The sequence below is a fragment of the Stigmatopora nigra genome, chromosome 9, assembly GCF_051989575.1.
Source record: "Stigmatopora nigra isolate UIUO_SnigA chromosome 9, RoL_Snig_1.1, whole genome shotgun sequence".
NCBI lineage: Eukaryota > Metazoa > Chordata > Actinopteri > Syngnathiformes > Syngnathidae > Stigmatopora > Stigmatopora nigra.
In genome coordinates this window covers 3289884-3310746 of record NC_135516.1, presented here as the reverse complement: position 1 = coordinate 3310746, position 20863 = coordinate 3289884, and the positions used below count along the sequence as shown (strand labels likewise).

Below are 20863 nucleotides of genomic sequence, written 5' to 3'. Positions count from 1 at the left end.
AATCTTTTATCTGTGCTCTAGAGGGGTTAAATTGACCCACTTTATTACCATATAGCCATGGGCTGAATTTATATGTTACAAAATGATCAACATCATGATGGAATTTGAGTTGTTTTTTTTAAATAAAACATGCACTTATTTTTATCTCGTGTGCTTCTCTTGAAGAAAACATGATAGAAAAGAATCTTGATGAATTCGTAGTCACATAGCAAAACTAGTCTAGTTACCTAGATACAGGGAGTGGGTTATTTTACTCCCTAGCTCACCTTACCGCACTCAGTACTATACTCATCCTCAGTTTTGAAAAATAGATCTTTGAGTTCTGACAGTAAAACCAGGTCACCTATATCTTTTGTGTGAGATTGTAAGGCCATACGTTGAGTTTGTAATTATGGGATATACATTTCCACTTTTCTAAAACTCTATTATAAATACAAATGGCAAATGTGCCCATTTATGTTTTTCTGATTAACTTTATGCCCTTCAAAAGTTGAAATTTAGTTTGGACACTTTCTTCTACATGACGGAATGACTAAAAGATTCTCTACTAATGACTAAGTTTATCTTTATACAAACAAGGACACTTCAACCAAATGAAAACAGGTAGAAAATGCACTACAGATTTGCGTTTGCATGACCCTAGATCGATTTGATGAACGACAATGGGCATCTGTGATTATCAATCATCTAAAGCACCTACTTCCTTGACAACATCGGCCTCAGCTCAGTCTCTCAGTGAGGACATTTTTTACTTGAAAAGCTGATGGATAAAATTGTCTGGTCGGTAAAGTACAATTATTGCATTGCGTTACACTTCATTTAAAAAAAATACAAACACACACACCTCAGGACTATTTCAAGTAAATACCCACTGGGGAAAATGTTTCAACCCAATTTTATATAGCACTTAAACAATAGTTTAATAAAAACAAGCATAAATGTACACAAAATCCAGACATAAAAGAAACAATCAAGAAAAATCCATACACTAAGACAATAAAATAACTGTACGTAGAACAAAAAGAAACAGGCAAATAAAATAAAAACAAAGAGCCAAATAAAACAAACAGTAAAACAAGAGTAGCTTCTGTGTTCAGAGCCAAGAAATGAAAATGGGCTTTAAAATGAGTTTTTGAATAGAGAGTGAAGTAGCTTTTCTGATGAGCGAAGGGAAATAATTCAAGAATTTAGGAGTAGCAACACTATCACCTCGAAACTTCCGCAATGACCAAGGTACTTCCATATTGAGCAGCTAAGGGATGTAAGGTGGTGCGTAGGTTTCTTCCGAGTACTCCGGTATCCTCCCACATTCCAAAAACATGCATGGTCGACTAACTGGACACTCTAAATTGCCCCTAGGTATGGGTGTGAATGTGCATGGTTGTCCGTCTCCTAGTGCCCCACGATAAGCTGGCTACCGATTCAGGGTGTCCCCCGACTCTGCCCTGGAGTCGGCTAGGAGAGGCTCCAGCACCCTTCGCGACCCTAATAAGGATAAATGCTTCTCCTCCGACAACATAAAATTCAAGCTTCTGTTATAAGTGTAAAGAAACACGACCAAATTTTACAGGACACAAAAGAAAAGAAGAACGCGATTATTGATCACTTCATATACCCAAAATGACGTGCAATATTTTGTGATGTATTCACAGAAAATGAATGAAAAGATTATGTCTTAGTTGTTCATGTTCCCTCTGTATAAAAGCAAGGCAAATCCGTAACGCAATCCAAGCAAAATGCTGTTCCAGCATCTTCCTGTAAACACACCCCAATTCTGAAGTCAATTGGGCATTCTTGATCGAGTGCTAGAGTGATCATGAGCAGCAGGCTTGCTCAACAGAAACTGTTTCCTTACTCGAATTCTCACAAGTGTGTTAACAGGATTATCCAAAATGCAAATTTGACCTGCCATACCTGCACAATTGAATTACTCAAATAATAAGTCACTGTCTGATCCCAAAAATGTATCATTGTCTTCTGGAAGCCAAAAAAAGAGACTTTAAGATGTGTTTTTTTGTGGTGTCATCAATGATCCGATATGTTTGTTTCTATGTCTGGTAATTAGCTATTTTTTTTTTTGTTAACAGGCAACCCTGCAGTGCATTGCAATGAATAAGGTTGTCTGTTCTTTGGTACTTGCACCTTCAATGGTTTGCATGGGAGACATAATTAGTTCCCCCCGTTCTATGCCACGGCAGGTGCGCTGTAGTGCGTGCGTGTGTGTGTGTGTGTGTGTGTGTGTGTGTACGTGAGTGTTTATAGCTACAAAATTGAGTGTACTTATGCAATTGCAAATCTGGCAGGGTGACATCGGGATCTCGCTGGGTGTTCTCTTTCTTGCAACTTTGATTCTGTATTTCCAGAATTCTCTAACACTAAGTTAACTTCTGTTACTACTTTAAACACTGCAAACACCTGTATAAGTAAGATATGCAATACAAAACCATTTTCTTAGTTATTAGTTACATTGATGTGTAATGTCTGTCTACTTTTTTCTTTTTTTTTTACATAATGGTTGTAACATTACTAGGTTTGAGGACGGTTTGATACCAAGGAATTGAGGAATGCATAGAATTGCATTTAACATTCTAGCCCTAGTCTGATTTGTTAAAACTTTGTTTTCCATAGGGAAGGGTTCCCATTTCTACGGAAGAATGCGTGAACACTAACAAAGAAAGCATTTGGTTTTTGGTCACAACTCAGACAAAGCCCCCCCATACCTGGATCACTACTTTTAGGCAGGATGTTAGCTGTATGACAGTGAATAGCACTAGTAACTAGTTTATACCCAAACCTAGATCTGCGCCTCGAGTAAATCCTGTCTCACGTATCTACAGGCAGGCCTTCTGACTTAAAACTTGGTTTGTACATGATATTTGTTAAATAAAATCGTGGGAACTTAAATAGACAGATCCGTATATTTCCAAAACTAGAAAAATAATCTCACAGGCGGTGCATGAAATTAACATGATCCAAGATCAATTTTGAATAAAGTTTCTGAATATTTGTACTTGTGATCTTTCTTTATATTTTAGCCCGTAAAGAATTTTGGTCAGTGGCTTCTTCGGCAGTTGCTGCATATTAATGAGAACACAACTCTGCTTTTCGATGCGTGCTTACTAGGTTAATACATAATATCCTTCCTTCTATTATAGCTACGTATGTACAGACTGCTAGTGTCACTACTAACAACGTGAAATGGTTCCAGAATTTGTTTTCTAACTAGGATTCTTCGTGAGTAGAGAAGCTTTTAATCATTTATTTAGAATAACTTATTCTATAATGTTTAATACTAGCCACTATCAACCATTTAAAAAGATAAAGGTATTTAAGGTAGCAATTTTGTATACAATATGTATGAAAAACTGTGAAAAAATATATTTATAAATGCATATTTTTTTCAGTCATTATTTTTAAACATTTTAAAGGATAAACAACACTCAGATCATGTGATTGTTTTTCTCTTGTATTTTTGTTTTTTGAATTGTTTTGCTTCACTGGCTATAATTGTGTTTAGCGGTGCACATTTATGAAGTCGTTTATTTCCTTCCTGGTTTCAGTAGGCTGATTTTATATTTTCTGTTTGTAAACTTTAGCATTATACCTGCTTTCTGAATTTTGCTTGTCTTGGGTAGAGATTGGCAGGTTTGAATTCTATTGTGGTCCAACTCGATTCCCTTGGACCATAGCATCTCAGCCACCTGTTTCTCTGTGAACCCAAATTTGCCCACTTGGCAAAATCTTCATGTCAGATACCAAAGATGAAGACTTTAATGAGTTTGAGGATGATTGATCAAAAAGTAACTTACGTTATGAAAATGAAGCACAACCAAACTCAGTTTTCCTCCCGAATAAAGCACAACCAAACTCAGTTTTTCTCCTAAATAAAGCAAAACCATACTGGGTTTTTCTCCTGAATAAAGCACAACCAAGCTCATTTTTTCTCCTGAATAAAGCACAACCAAACTCAGTTTTTATACCGAATAAAGCACAACCAAACTCGTTTTTTCTACCGAATAAAGCACAACCAAACTCGTTTTTTCTACCGAATAAAGCACAACCAAACTCGTTTTTTCTACCGAATAAAGCACAACCAAACTCAGATTTGCTCTTGCTACTTTCTAAAACTATAAGGTTACATCCATGCTCACTCAGAATGGACAAAAAGAGCGCTTGAGTTGGTTATGCAGAGATTCTGTGTGTTTGAAGATTGCACCACACCATAGGGCACATGAAATGCCATGCCACAGTAGTATATACATCTTACCTTGGCTGGGGAAAGAGCACTGACACATCCTGTAATTGAATTTACATTTGGCAGGCAAAGGAATATAAAACAGGATCCAGTACCTTGTGATTGTCAACATCTTTACTATCTGGTAGTTATTCTTTATTTCATGATCACTTCCTCATTCACTGACCAATCAAATCCTAACCCCATTTCATCTAATTTTCGGAACTACTTTATCCTCACTAGGGTCGCAGGGGGTGCTGGAACTGAATTGGTGGCCAGCCAATCGCAGGGCAGAAGGACACAGACAACCATTCATGTTCATACCAAGGGGCAATTTAGAGCGTCCAATCAGCCTACCATGCATGTCTTTGGAATCAGAGTACCCAGAGAAAACCCACGGAGGCTCGAGGAGAACATGCAAACTCCCCACAGGTGGACCAAACTGGATTTGAACCCAGGACTCCCACTGTGTGCCCGACACGCTAACCAGTCAGCCGCCGGGCCGCTTGAAATCATAATATAATATAATTAACCTAGTTTTTCGTTAGTGCACATGGACGTCCAGTGAAAGCCAATTGTCCAACAGTTTCATGCTAACATGTCATGTTTTAGCATGCATAGGTGCTACCGTATGTTGCACTTAATAATATGGTTAACCTTAGGGATGTATTCAATACAGAAATTGCACCCGCGACTGTGAAAGTTCCTTGTTAAAAGGAGTTTTAATTAACTCATTTAGTTTTTTCCCTTTTTAATTTTTTCCCTGCTTGTTTAATAAAATATACTCTTGGTTTTGCTGTTGTTTATAAGCCTAGGTAGCACTTACATGTAGCTACTTGATGAAAGTGATTGCCAAAAGCGAATGTATGAGTAAAAGTGATTTTACCAAGCCATAGATATGGAAATTTACAGGCAGCTCGTGCTTCAACAAATCTGTTGTTGTAGTAAAAGGAACAAAGACGAATGTAAACAAATGATGACATGACAAACGGAGCCTCTCTGCTGGCAGAACAGGCGTTTACAGTTGCACTGTTTGCCTCCGCCTTATTTGGCTGGCATCCTCATCATTTAACAATTCTCCTGGAAAGATATATTGAAACATTACAGCAAAAAGTGGCGACTAAATAATGTAGTCCAGAAAATATATATTTTTTTCTTCAATAAGAGCTCACATACGTAAGTTACCCTCCGTGTTTAGATAATATTCTGTTGGCCTTGAAACAAGAGTCAAAATGCTTGAAATGAATCTGGTACCAGTTTGCAGGTTTTTTTTTAAACGCTGGACACTAAAAGAGTTGAAATGGTGTAGTTGGTATTTTAATGGCTATTATGTTACATGATGTGGATTTATAGATGAGTAGTAATCCCCATAAAAAAGCCATTTATGATTTTTTTTATTTATTGACTTATTTATTACCTATTTATTTATGTCTAAAATGTATATTCAAGTGTCTGTATTCTCACCCTCTTGCTATTGTGACAGTCAAATTTCCCAAATACGGGATGTATAAAGTAATCTAATCTAATACAAATCAGATGGCAACTTAAAGTAAAATAAAAATACAAAAAAAAAAAAAAAAAACGTTAAAAGGTTTCAGACATCACAACTCAAAATACTTATTTGTTGTATATTTTATGTTGTGGCAGAAGAGCTTTTTCCCCATTTCCTGTTCACGTAGGCGTCCCTCACTGTCCATCTGTTGATGTTAAAGAAATACTGCACTTTTCGTTTTGGGCAATTTGAAGCTATACTCAGCCTCCTTTGTGACAATGACTACTCTGATATGAGTGTCTGTAGGAGTGCTTATCTTAACATATAATGATGCTTTCACACTGTACTTTGCTTTCATGTTGTCCACTGCAGTTCAGGTTTGGAAGTAGGATGGAAAGCCTGGTGCCCTTTCTACTGACTCGGTTGGGTGTCAAGTCATTAGCAGCTTGGCAATAAGCCTTCATTAAAAATATGAAGAATGCATTGCTTTACACATAAATTATGATACTGGGTAGAGGGAGCCTTTAAACACTTAGCAATGTCTTGCTTTATTTTAAGTTTCATATTATCTAAAGAGATGGACTCTCTGTTAAATTCCAGCACCCCGTAGACAATGACAATCTGGTCTGTACTTTCTGGGTGTGGTGTGTAGCTAAGGATTAACATTGAAATTTTGATGCTGTAATATATTTATTTGTCTGTGTGTTTTGTTTCATTTTAACACGCTCACATTTAGGTTTAGCGTGTCGGCCTCACAGCTTTGGGGTCCTGGGTTCAAATCCAGGTCATGTCCATCTTTGTGGAGTTTGCATGTTCTCCCGGGGCCTGTGTGGGTTTCTCCTGGGTACTCCGGTTTCCTCCCACAATCCAAAAACATGCATGCTAAGATGATTGGACACTCTAAATTACCCCGAGGAATGGGTGTGAGTGTGCACGGTTGTCCTTTGTCTCCTTGTGCCCTGCGATTGGCTAGCCACCTATTCAGGGTGTCCCCCCGCCTCTGGCCCGGAGACAGCTGGGATTGGCTCCAGCTCCCCCCACGACCCTAATGAGGATACAGTGGTTCATAAAGATGAGATGAGACATTTAGATGACTTCAGTTACAATCATATTTGCCAATTAGCATTGACTTTTACGCAGGTATGGCTGTGACAAATCTTTAACTGATGAACCACGCACTAGGGAACGCACTAGGGGCACTTGTTACAAAATTGTTAGATGTTGAAAATATATTTGATTGCTGTATCCAAAATGCATAATCAGAATGCAGGAATACATTTGTCCTCTTAGATTTATAGAAGGCTTTTGGTATTCTATTTAAAATTATAATTTCTTACGGGCATAAGGTATCATCCTCATGTGTGCCTCAACATTTCTACTCCTCTTCAACACTTCTTTTCTTACAAGTCTATATCTATACACACACACACATTTTGCAGGAAGAGCTTCAGGTCATTGATGGCAACAATATGCAAAGAGCCAGTAATAAGAAGTAATTGAATGTAAACTATATTTACTCCATTTTCTTTCAGCTACATTCCCTGGGCTTGTTCGTAGTGCGCTAATAATTGATTCTGCTCCTCACTGGTACTGACACTACCTAACACGCCACTTACTCTTTTATGAACGCTTGGCCAAAATTTCACCAATGACCAATCAGAGCAAAGCATTTTTTTGTATTTCATTTGATAAAATCAGAGCAAGGGTTATTTGCATGCTGCATATTAATGTGAAATCTGGCTTTTATAACAGCCAGGCAAAATAATTTGGAAAAGTTTGAAAAGGAAGATTCTAGATATTTTTAAGACTTTCATGCAGACCTCATAAAATATCATCGTACATTATATAGCTCCCTACTTACCCACATAGAGTACATTTTCCTGCCTAATCTCCCAAACCATCCCATCATAGCCCATCGATTGAACCCATGCATGACCTACATCACGTCAAGTGTTTCTGTACACAGCTTACATACTCAAAATTTTATTACAACAAGCAGGGATGTAGCCATAACCTTTGTCATGCTTGTTTCTTTTTCTCATTGTATGTCAAGAATACAATTTTCAAACACTTATATGGACAAGATTGCCACTCGATGTTACAATAGTTCTTTTGATGGTGTACTGGTGGGTGGTGTGTGGGTTTGATTCCCATTAGGTGAAAGTGGGGTTGCCTTCTGTCTCTATGTGAGCCCTGTGACTGACTGCTGACCATTCTAGGGTGCAGTCTGCCTTTCACCCAAAGCATGCTGGAATAGGCCCAAAGCCTTCCACGATTCTGACTAGGATTAGCGGTGTTGAGAGTGACTAAATTGACTTTTTTTTTTAAAGAGAAAACTTGAATCCTTGGTTAAAAAAATAGACATGGTTAAAATGAGGAATAAATAAATAAATAAAACAGCCCTCAGACATCAAACAACAATAATTGTGTTGCTCAGAGTTGGTGTTCATCTCTAAACTGTGCTAGAACAAATAGGTACAGAAATTAAATATTAAGTAGAACAATCCAGACAAAATCCTTTCATTCAAATAGTTTCATTAGTGTTGACAGAGTTGTACAACAATGTAACTATGTTAAAATTAGATAAACACACGCAGAAACAATCAGACATCCCCTTAAGGTGTACAACAGGCACGGAATCAGAGTCAAAGATTAGAAAAAAGTGGGAACGATGGTGAGGCAGCACAAAGGAAATAAAAAAAATAATGTTATTTCTTTCCTGCTCAAAGAACGTGATGCAAAGACATCCAATTTTTAACCCCACAGAAGAACATAAGATTCATAGACTTTCTTTTCCATCTTTTATGATTTATCAGTAGGGCAGAGTATGTGTGAAGTGTCACATGATTAATTCTGCTACAAATGATAGAATTGGGAATTAAGAGATGTACGGATCTCAATATTTTTTCATAAATTGTACTTTTGCTTTTGCACACTTATGTGTTTCTTGCTTATGATTGTTTATGTAACCTAGAACTGACTGATCTGTCAGGTGTTGCGGTTACTCTTGTGAGTCATGTGGTCCTGTTTCAGAATAGAAAGGCAGAGTAATGTCATGTCAATATTATTTGGTATACATAAGGTAGATTTGGGTATTTTTGTTAGGAAAACAAAAACACTGTAATAGAGTCGCCATATTTTCTGCACAATAGGGCGCACCGTATTATAAGGCGTACCTTCAATGAGTGGGCTATTTTAAAATTTGTTTAATTTAAGGGGCAATGCAGTAGTATAAAACGCATTAGTAGTAATGGTGGTGGAAGTAGTGGGAGTGGTAGTAGTAGTAGTAGTAGTAGTAAGAGTATGGCAGCAGTAGTAGTAGTAGGGGATTGTGTTATTTATCCACTAGATGGAGCTGGAATACTAGCATAGTAGTATAGCAGCAGTAGTAATAGTGGTAGTAGTATAGCAGCAGTAGTAAAAGTGGTAGTATTACAGCAGCAGTAGTAATAGTGGTAGTAGTATAGCAGCATTAGTAATAGTGGTAGTAGTATAGTAGCATTAGTAATAGTGGTAGTAGTATAGCAGCAGTAGTAATAGTGGTAGTAGTATAGCAGCAGTTGTAATAGTGGTAGTAGTATAGCAGCAGTAGTATAAGTGGTAGTAGTATAGCAGCAGTAGTAATAGTAGTAGTAGTATAGCAGCAGTCGTAATAGTAGTAGTAGTATAGCAGCAGTAGTAATAGTAGTAGTAGTATAGCAGCAGTAGTATAGCAGCAGTAGTAATAGTAGTAGTAGTATAGCAGCAGTAGTAATAGTAGTAGTAGTATAGCAGCAGTAGTAATAGTAGTAGTAGTATAGCAGCAGTAGTAATAGTAGTAGTAGTATAGCAGCAGTCGTAATAGTAGTAGTAGTATAGCAGCAGTCGTAATAGTAGTAGGGGATTATGATTCATCCACTAGATGGAGCTGTAATACTAGAAGAGTAGAAGGGGATTTTGTTATACATCCACTAGGCGGAGCTGTAGTAGTAGTAGTAATAGTAGTACTGTCATCCTTCACAACATTGCAGTTACAGTGCATCATGTTTTTTATATCAGTCTTTTCGTATGGTTATAGCTGTAATATTTAATAAATACACTTCTTGATAATCTTACTTGTGTCCTTGTATTTGTGTATATACATGTACATGTAGTATGGTATTACTAAAAGGGTGTTTTTCTATAATCACGGCCATGTCTGGTCTACATTATCCACAATATTCTAGGGGTTACTGTAGTGGTTACGAGTTGCATTATATATCAACTAGATGGAGCTGTGCTAAAGAGAATTTGATAGAATGATTAACCAATATTTATCCATATACAAGGTGGAAAAGATTAGAAACGGGCAATATAGGCTCAATATAGCAATATAGGGACTGTTTATAAAATTGTCTTTTAGTTGTGTCTTATAGTGTGGAAAATGCAGCAATTGCCGATAAGACTGGGGTATTACCGTTGTTGAGGAAATTAAGTTTTACAGTAACTTTGTGTGATGAATTAGGATTGTGTTCTTTTTGTCTGTTTTAATTGCCCTATATCCCATTGTTTCAGTCAATTTCGTTGCTGTTAAGGTATGAAAGTCTTGTTAACGCTTGGAAGCACAATACATTGAGAGGGCAGGACAACCCACATTAAGTACATTTTGTTAATTGGGCCACAACCTTGAGTGCTCCAAATCATGTAATTAATTATAGAGTGTGCTTTTATTTTCATCCTATTGTTTGCATGCATTTACTTCAGGCAATTACCCTGGGGGGAAGTATGGGTGTATTTTGAATGGAGTCATTAGACTATAACCTTTGGTTCCCCTTTAGTTAAAATGAGACTGAGAAGAGGAATGAATATGGAAAATACATTTGATAAATTTCAAAATATTTTTAAAAAACATGAAGCCCTCTGGAAGAAATAAGAAAAAAAACCATAATGTTTTAAGCGCAAAGTTGAATGTATACACATTTCATTTTGCAGTAGAAAAAAGTACACGGTTGGTTTATAGATAATATACTAGGTATGTAGCTATTATTTATTTTCTATTTAGGCATTTATTAAATTTGTGGTTTGCGAGTTAATTACTCTATCATTTGTTATAACCAAATTTCAGAGAGTTTTCAGTCGGTTTTGGTATATGCAGCTCCTTTTGTTTAGTAGTTCCTTTCTTCTCAACACTTCCTGCTCCCCCAATAATATGGACACAGGGGAAATGAAGAAAAGTGGGAAACCCCTGCGCTACACTGTGTTATTTTGCCCCCAGCGAACTAAAACTGCCTGCCATTTGGCACGGATACAACAATTGTTATTGCAATGTGAAATGAGTGTCTCAGATATTCTGTGCAATAAAAATGATGTTAATCTAAAGCAGAAATACACAATTTAGAGTTTTCATTCCCATATCATCAAAATATCAGCTTTGCATTTCTAGAATTCTGAGTCTATAATGCCCACACCTGGTTCAAATATTTCATTAAATAAAATTCAAATCCCTTTATTCATCCATGAGTGCTCGATATGTAACTCCAGAGGTTGTGATAGGGTCAATGTTGCAGGACACGATCCATCTTCACAATGCTAAAATAGCAGATTGCCCATGAGACTATGAGTCAGCGAAGCAGAACAGACATATGAACTACTGCACCGTAAAATAAAGGGTCATCCTGGTCGAGTACAGCACAGGACACCTCCTGCGTATGGACTGTAAGTGATATCAGTGTCTGGAATATGTGCCTATAAGTCAGTCGAAGAAGGAAAAATGTGTGTCCAGTAAGTAGTCTTTGGCTCTTCTGAAGTTGTTGTCCATTTAAATCATGAATTTAAAATGAATAGAGGTGCATGTTTGTTTCCTTAGAAGTGTGTGGGTGAGTGTCACTCAACAATACCTTTTAGATGGATCTTATTTTCTGGACTGTGCACCAACACTGAGCTAACTGAATCCAAGCTGTCATAGTTACTGCAGCCAAGAGGACCTGTCCTTGTTTCAGTTACCTAGGAAACAGGAAATATAGATCTCGTTACCACATGTATATATATGAAAAATATCTGAAAAATACATACAATAAAAAAAATTAACAGCAAAAAATTAACATACATCTCTGTATGTGTGAATTTCAACAGAACACTGAACAAACTGATATTACATTGTCTTACTATATTGAAAACTACTATGAAGAACTAAAGAGTAATATAGTTTTGGATACAACGTGCCTACTCGTTTTAGGTAAATGGCAATTGTAACGTACAAATAATAGAAGGATCTTAGTTGGCATACTTGTATTTCCAGTGCATGTACAATTGGTTGGAGGCCAAAAATAGTATATATATATTATATATATAATGGCTAGCAATGAAGATGACCAGTTATTCAAATGTCTTATATGTACAATAGATAATGTATTAAAGATTAAGAAAAACAACCAAAAACAAGTGAAAAAAATATGTTTATAACGTAACATTCTGTGCTTTGTAGAAAATGTTCAACCATCTTCCTGAGGAGTCTTGTGGGGTGCTCAGGGAGTATGCTGTGTTAGATTTTTGTCTGTGTAGCCACAGATCAGACAGATTCATTTCCATTACAAGTTATACTCAGCCAAGGGTGCTTTGAATGAAAGATTCAGTTCACAACTTTTTAGACAGAATAGGCGAATATGAGAGCAGCAGCTGATACTGAGCGTGTCCGGTTTAGTGGTCTTTGTATTGCAGCTCTACTTTTTGCAGACTATCATCTTACAGCTTCACTCCCACCAAGTGTTAAGCGATCAGGATGAGAATGAGCACCTCCAAATCTGGGATCATGGTCCTCTGTCGGAAAAAGATGGCATTGGACAATTCAAAGTGGGGATGAGGTCTTTCCCCAAGTGAAGGTGTTTAAGTATATTGGGTTATCGTACACAAGAAAGGAAAGAATTGAGGGGGAGATTGGCGGATTGGTGTGTCGTCTGAAAAGATGTGGACTTTGCATCGGTCTGTCATGATGAAGAAGCTGAGCCAAAGGGGCAAGCTTTCTATTTACTGCTTGATCTATGTTCCAACCCATACTTATGGTCATGAATTGTGGTTCGAGACTAAAAGACCCAAAAACTTGTGTAAAATCGGCCAAAATAGCTCTCGCTTAGAGATAGGGTGATGCGCTCGGAGATACGGGGAGGGGTCAGAGTAGAGCCACTGCGCCATCGCATTGAGAGAAGCCACATGAGCTTGGTACCTGATTTGCCTGTCTCCCGGATGCCTCTCTGAGGAAATGTTCCAGGCACGTCCCACTGGGTGGAGCCCACAGGGATCGACATAGGACATGTTTGGGAGACTATGTCTCTATGTCTTGCTGTTTCTGTTTTTAGATTTTTAGGGTGTTTGTTATGAGCAAGACAGCACAGTACCTGGACAGCATTTTATAGGACAACATTATTCATAGGACTGGTATTTCATGTTGGTTTGCCTGATGAGAAAGTTTTAAATAGTGTCATATAGAAAACTATTATGCCAAACACTGGGAATCTGAGTGAAGTAAACATCCAGGATGGTAAAGCCAAACTGTGTAGCTGTTAAAAGTGGAGCTCACAAAGGATGAGTGAGCATCAAATAGATTACCTTAATTGCTGATGTGGCAATTTGCAGGTGGTGCAGTCTCCTTAGGGTGCTTTCTCGATCTGTGAAGTATGAAGCGGCTAGCTGATGGAGCAGCTCCAAAGACACCACAGTGGTATTGCTGTTGCCTTCTGACTTCTTATTTAGTTTCTGCTTGTCCAGGAAAATTGTCAATGATTCCTCACCTGCGGATAAAACACTCAATCAGACAAGCAAAATAAGTAACAGGACATGCAGTTTTCATTATTCATTGACATTATTTACATAATTTATTAACAGCTTTGATATACTACATCTGTATCCATCTCAATATGACTACTCTTAACAAGAGGACACCCTTTGGGGAGAGGACACTGAAGGATAAAAAGGTCAGATAGGATTGTCATTGAGTGAGGTTAGTGCATGAACAATGTTAGTAATGTGTAATAGAGAAAGAATCCAGCATAGAGACAAATAACCCCTGAGAATTATTTAGTCAACATTCTACTTTTATCTAGATAATAACTAATTTTTGCACCATTAGTTTTATTTACTGGTATGTGTTTATAGGTAATTAGTTTTGCCTTCACCCACCATTATCATGGTTGCCAGCAACCATTAAGACAACACTGAAAAGCGATTGTTAGGGTAGAGTAATACAGTCCACAGGTAAAAATAGGATAGCATGGTCTGGACAGCAAAAGAGAACCGCGTAAGAGTATGGTGTATGTGGTGCATTAATAGATACATAGGTGATATTGGACAGGCGGCAGGCAGGCACTTGACCAGATGCCACCCTCTGCTGACCCCAACCCCACACACTGTCAGATGTATGATGCAGTGAACTTAGGGTGTCAGGGACAATACAATTCTAGTCACCCCAAAAATGAAAATGTTAGTACCCACAGTCATTCCAATATGTTTTCGAAATTTACAAATTGTTTGGTAATAATTCCATAATTTTAGCTGCTGCCAAAATCAGCATTCCAAATGCAGCATTCCAAATGCAGCATATCATATTGATATTCTAATGTATAGTATCTCTTCATATAATACAGCCGTTGAAATTGCATCTGCCTAATGGAGAACGGTGTCTGAGTCAGCATTAGCAGTTTTTTTCTAACCATTTTATCTTATACTATCATTTAAAATGATTGTTTAGTCCTAGCTAAGAGAAAATGTTTCCTAATAATTTTGTGAAAAACGGGTAAAAAGAAAAAATATTCAATATTAAAGTGTATTTTTAACTCAAGGAAGAAAAAAATCATTTTGTAGACATTAGTTGGTAATGGTGCCAAAAAGAATTTCTGGAGTTGATTAACTGTTGAAAAAAATACACCACACATTATTTATAAGTAAATTAGTTTTAAAACAAATAAAACTAGAAACTATTTTTAAATTATGTTTTTATAAATATTCGAAATTGACTTTTCGTACAATTACAATACAGACAACCGGAGCCAAGCTTGTTAATTACATCTAGAGTCTAACTATCAGTCAGAGGCTACATCAGTCTTCTTCGGCTCTGATGCTGAAGCTCCACAGGAGAGTTGTCCATTAAATGGAAAACAAGTGATGGTTGTTTGGATGCAAAGAGGCCGCAAGGCACGAGTATCGGACATGGAGAGAGATAGTGTTTTTAATTTAAAATACCTACTTTCTCTTCCTATCAACCTTTTTATCCAATACACAAAAAGAGGCATACACACAAATAAAAAATGAATAAAAGAGACCATCGAGTGCCATATACTAGGTCTAGAGGTAAAGGTTTCCATGTTGCTGCTTATTGCCTAAACACAGGATGCAAAATTGTACATTTCAATTTTACATGAGGGAAACCTATTGATTTAATGTCACTATCAATATTTTGTGAAACTGAACAATACATATTTAGAATGATCTGAAAATAGTGGCCTAGTAAATCTGTGCCCTGTGAAGGCGTTATCAATCTGGAGCATTATGAAAAACAATAGTCATCAATCAATTCCCTCTTTATACCAACAGCAAAATTATTTTATAGTAAATGCCAAGCAGGATCTGCAATGTGTTAATATTATGAGAATGTCACTACAAACGTAGAATGCCTTGATTTGTGAGGTGTCCAAAATCAATGCCGAGGCAATTTGGTTTTGTGAGTTATTTCAATGCCTAAGAGGGGTGAAGAGGGTAAAAAGAAATCCAATGAGGTAAAACAGTGTTAGAAAGGGGTCAATTCTAAACCTTATCTGCTCTGCCCAGCATTTCTAGCTACTAATGTTTATTTAGATTTAGGATTATAGAACAATTAAAGGGGCGTCATGGCCGTTGAGTGGTTAGCGTGTCGGCCTCAAAGTTCTGGGATCCTGGTTTATAATCCAGGTCGATCTTACTGTGTGGAGTTTGCATGGGTTTTCTCTGGGTTCTCTGGTTTCAGCCCACATTTCAAAGACATGCCGTTGCTTTATTGAATTCAATAGATCAAACTCTTCTGAGCCATAACATGCTAATTATTTTTGTGAAACAAATCAAAAAGTTCAAAACACAGTTTTAATCACATTTGGGCATTCGCCTATAAGGCAGTCATTAAACCAGAAGTGAGATGCAGCCAAGCTTTAAGTTGTTTCTTCCAATAAATTCAATCATATTTATCAGTAAAATTGTTAATACAAGCCATATACAAAACACAGTTTGAAAGCTGTTTTGTAAGAAACAAAACAAACACTGCCAATATAAGCTTGAAGTTTTATTTTGCCTGACAAAGTGGTGTGAGCTGAGTGGATTGAGCACAAGGCAGTGGCCATGCTGGTAAGTGTTCTGTTGTTTTGATCAAAACATTTTACTGAAGACTGCTTTGATCATGTGGCAAATGTGTGTGCTGCCAATGTGTGCTGTTGTTAACAGAGACATGGGAATCGAAAAACAAAGCTTTAACTGGTGTTGTCTGCAAAAAGGACACCAATAAAGAAAAGATCCCTGGTTTAATATATTCAAGTTTTTTCAGTTATTCATTCATTTTCTGAACCACTCATCCTCACAAGGGTCTCAGGGGGTGCTGTAGCCTATCACAGTTGAGTTTGGGCACTGGTTAGGAGACACCCTGAATTCGAGGCAAGCCAATTGCAGAACACAAGGAGACGGACAACTATTCACACTCACTCATTAATATGGACAATTTAAAGTGTTCAATGAGCCGACCCTGCATAATTTTTTTGGGGAGGATGTGAGAGGAAACCAGAGTACCTGGAACGAATATACAAACTCCACACAGGTACGACCCACCTGGGATCGAACTCTCGACCCCAGGACTGTGAGTCCAGTGCGCTAATCAATGCCAATCAAGTTTTTATTTATTCAATTTCTATGCTTACTTTCGGAGCTGAGAAGAGTAAATGTAAGATAATAACCATTCTGTTCAGAGATCCAATTTTATTGGAGTCCCAGATGATTCGATGTCAGCCAGCTTTCTGTGTCTCACTTCCTCATACCAACTGTTTTTGATTATATTTACTCTGCCGCAATCTTTGCCCTTGAATATGTCGGTAGTTTCCACTATGCAGAGGTAAACTATTTTTGCCTACTGTTTTTGGTTATATTTACTCTGCTGCAATCTTTGCCCTTGAATGTGTCATTGGTTACCACTATGCAGAGGTAAACTGTTACAAAAATATTTTATTGCAATTTAAATACACTGACAAGATTCAATTAATTCATTACTTATTGTGTAAAATTAATCATATTGGGACATTAATCCTGGGAAGATTTACCGTGCCACTAGGGAGTATGAATTCACTGGAGTTGATTATATTATAGTGTTCAACAATATTGCTGGGCACAAAATGTTTTAAGCACAGTCACCAGTATTACTTCAGCAATAAGAATTGAACAGTCAAGTCAGTCAGTCTAATGTAATGTATACCTAAACTATATCCTTACCGCCGAGGGTAGCAGACACCAGAAAGTGGGTTCCATACTTCTTGATGAGGTTTTCGTTGATTTGCTGCAAGGTTGGTCGTCGCCCCAGTAATCGCAGGTTGCGTAGGAACTCTGGTGCTAAAGGCAACGGAGCTTTAAAGAAGTCTCTCTTCTCCGTTGCCAGGCTGTTTACCTTCCAGTGGCTGAATTCCCTTCCAAAAAAAAACAATCAAAAAAATGAATAAATGGACTCTTCATTAAGGACTCTTATATTAAAATATGACTAAAGTGATTCAGGAAACGTTTTAGACTTCTTAAGAGTTTGCCTTTCAAAATTTTTGGAATTAATATTTCAATAGGCGGCCCAGCAGATGAGTGGTTAGCGCGTCGGCCTCACAGGTGTGGGGTCCAGGTCGGACCTGCTGTGTGGAGTTTGCATGTTTCCTCCCACATTCTCAAAACATGCAACGTAGGCGGGTTGAACACTAAATTTCCCCTAGGTATGAGTGTGAATGGTTGTTGTCCTTTTCCTTTAGCCCTATGATTGGCTGGCCACCGTATCTGGGTGTCTTCAGCCTCTGCCCCGAAGTTAGCTGGGATTGGTAGCAGCACCCCGCGACCATTGTGAGGATAAGCGGTTCAGAAAATGAATGGATGCAAATGTTTAAAAAAAAATAATGCGACCGAGAGCAACATTATAACATTTCTAAGATTGTAGAACAGACTATATTGTATATTATTACAATTTTGTACCCAACTAATTTATAATATAGCACACAGAATATAGAGCCAGTAGGCATTTGAGTTTTGTGAGATCTTACAAAATGACAGAATATTCTGGAATTAAACTATTTAAATAATTGAATCAATTATTTTATTCTCTTTTATTATTATTATGATATTATTAAATTATTTAAATTTTAATTGTGTATAAACAATCGCAAACTAAATTATTTTGCACTTTAGACCATTGATCTAATTGAAATGTAACAGTTCTGGTTGCTTATATTAAAAACTAAGCAGAAAAAGAAAAATCTGAATACATTTTTCAAAATGACCTGACACTCATAAATACGCATTCCAACAAATTTGAATGACAACCATTTCAATTTAAGTAATAATGCAATGCTTAGCATTTTTATACAATCCCTAATTCAGTGAGTTTGCTGTAGCCCAGGGGTGGCCAACCCGCGGCTCGCGAGCCGCATGCGGCTCTTACGTCCATATCAAAGTTTGTATTTGTGTTTTATTTTTATTTGCGTGTGCGCTTCGCTTGAGTTCAATACGGTATTTTCGTCCAATGCGCATGTGCTTGGGATGAAAATACCTCAAAGTTTCCCAGCAGGAGCAAGGTCATTTGAGTAAACGTTTTTAACAGAGTGGGAGAGCTCCCGTGAACCAGAAGCAACAATGAACGGCGTCGCGCACACAAAAAGTATCCCAAAGCTCGAGCGTCGGCTGAAAAAGCCACACCCCCTGCGAGGCAGACCAAGGCGAGAGTGCTTAGCCGGGAGCAGCCAATAGGAGAGCGAGGTGTACACCCACGTGGTGGGCGCGCTAGTTAAAAGCCATTCATAATAAATGACAGCTCACAAGGAGCGAATGTTGCGCAAAAATAGGCTCTGATTTTATGACAGAAGTCCCACTAAGTAACATGCATAGTAAAAGAAAAACACTATTGTAAATTATTATATTTTTGTTTGTGGACTTGGTTGAACTGAGAGTTTGTCTGTGTGAGACAGTGCACACAATGTTCATTGTTGATAATGACTGGCTTGTGCTGTTAGTACTGTAGGAGTCAATTTATGTCATTACTATGCTGGTGTGTGACATTTACAATAAATCTGGCTGAGCAAAGGTATGTGTGTGATGTGGCTCTTTGCGGTAACACAGTAAAAAATGTGGCTCTTTGCGGTAACACAGTAAAAAATGTGGCTCTTGGTCTCTGACTGGTTGGCCACCCCTGCTGTAGCCCCTCAGCTGACATTGATAAGAAACTTGCTACAAATTTTCACACACATTCACAACTATGGAAAATGTAATCTTAAATTGACATATCATGTACATCTTGGGGGAAAAGGCAAAAAATGTGCAAGCCACACAGGCAGGCTGGAGTTTGGATTTGAACCCACAACCTGTCAACCATGTCCCAGATGTACAGCTATTATTTTGCTATCATTATCGACAGGACTATCTGTTGTCTTAATCAATTATGACTAACCTGATATCAAATTAGGTATCACTTGCCTCACTGAGCAATGGTTGCAGATTAATGTTTAATCCAAGAAAAATGGCAGGCATTGGTTGTACATTAGTTCGATGGGGTTGATTTTGACTGATGTGTCTGCCAGGGTTCTCCACAGTGACTGCATTATGGCAGGGAGGCTGGATGAGATGGAGATACATTTAAATGTGATGTGCATCATTTTCTTACCTTCGCTCTGAGCTTTCCAAGAGTTAACAGGCAGACTGTTGTCTGACTATTTGGCTAATGATGACAGATGATGTTAATAAAACTGTTATAGCACAGTGGTGATTACACCTGCAGCCCTGGCATTTAATTTTGCTGAAACAGTTAAAATTTAGTTTCTAAAATAGAAAAAGAAAGGAACTCTGTTGACGATGCAGAGTAGTTCCTTGGAGGTTTTTGCTGGCAACATGTTTGACAATACCACCTGGATACTATTTGCCTTTGGAAAAAAGACTGAAAATTTCGGATGGCTTCCTGGGTGGATATAACAATCACTTGACACCTTTTTTTTTTTTTTGCTTTTTTTTTTTTTTTCATCTGAGTTTTGGCATTGTGTAACCAATCATGGGAATTTGTTTAATCAAAAGGCCTCGTGGTGTAGTGTTTCACTCGCCTGACTTGGGTAGGTACGGGCTGAATTTGCGTTGGTATGATTGGGGCCTAAGAATGGTCCTTTTTCTTTCTGTGTGCCTTACAGCTGACTGGTAACCAGTCTAGGGTGTAGTCTGCCTTTCGCTCGAAGTCAGCTGGGTTAGGCTCCAGCAACCCCTGCAACCCTTTTGAGGATGTGAGGTATGGAATAAAAATGAATGAGAACATTTTTTTTATATAAAAGATTTGATGCAGCCCAGTTGTACCCACGTTTCAGCGCCCTTTAGATACGTGAACTTTCGAAATGATGCACTCAAGAACTTCAGTTTGAGAAAGTATGGTGGAAAGAAATACAAATTTCAGACTCTTGCATTTCTTTTTACCAGTAGCCTATTTGTTCCAAGCTGTGGGTTATTATGTGAGCTTTGTGAGTTGAACGTGAGCAGACCTAAAACTTTATAATGAGCAGTTGGTTGCACCTGAATCATATACAGCTTCCCCATATGAATAATAATTGACCTAAATACACATGGTGGCAATTTTCAGAGTGGAGGGTTGGTTGAGTATACAACCTTCAAGTGACAGCATGGAAATTGTTTTCCACTGCTCACAATCCATCCTCCATGGCATTGCTTCGCAATTACTTTCTGTTCCACCCTATGTAGGAAGAATTAAACGTTTCACGCCTCCCCCCAAATGAAAAATAGTGTTTTTCTATAGAATTCTAAGAACACCTCACCATAATTCCCTAATTTTCCTGAGTCACAAGCTCCCAGGTATCGCTTCACGCACCCCCTTAGGCTGCTCGCCCCGCTATTTGCTCAGTGGTAATATGCATTAATACAGAAGGACAGATATTTTCTAAACA

At 37.8% G+C, this 20863-nt stretch overlaps 1 protein-coding gene across 1 annotated transcript in view; it reads right to left on the bottom strand.

Annotated features, from left to right (window-relative positions):
• Positions 1-20863, bottom strand: part of brinp2 (bone morphogenetic protein/retinoic acid inducible neural-specific 2) — an 87120-nt gene that overhangs the window by 15495 nt on the left and 50762 nt on the right. Inside the window, exons 3-5 of the mRNA XM_077724363.1 lie at positions 17175-17365; positions 13287-13468; positions 11582-11687 (exon numbers count right to left, since the gene is read on the bottom strand). Of these exons, the coding sequence (XP_077580489.1) occupies positions 11582-11687; positions 13287-13468; positions 17175-17365 (479 nt within the window). The remainder of the gene's footprint in view (positions 1-11581; positions 11688-13286; positions 13469-17174; positions 17366-20863) is intronic.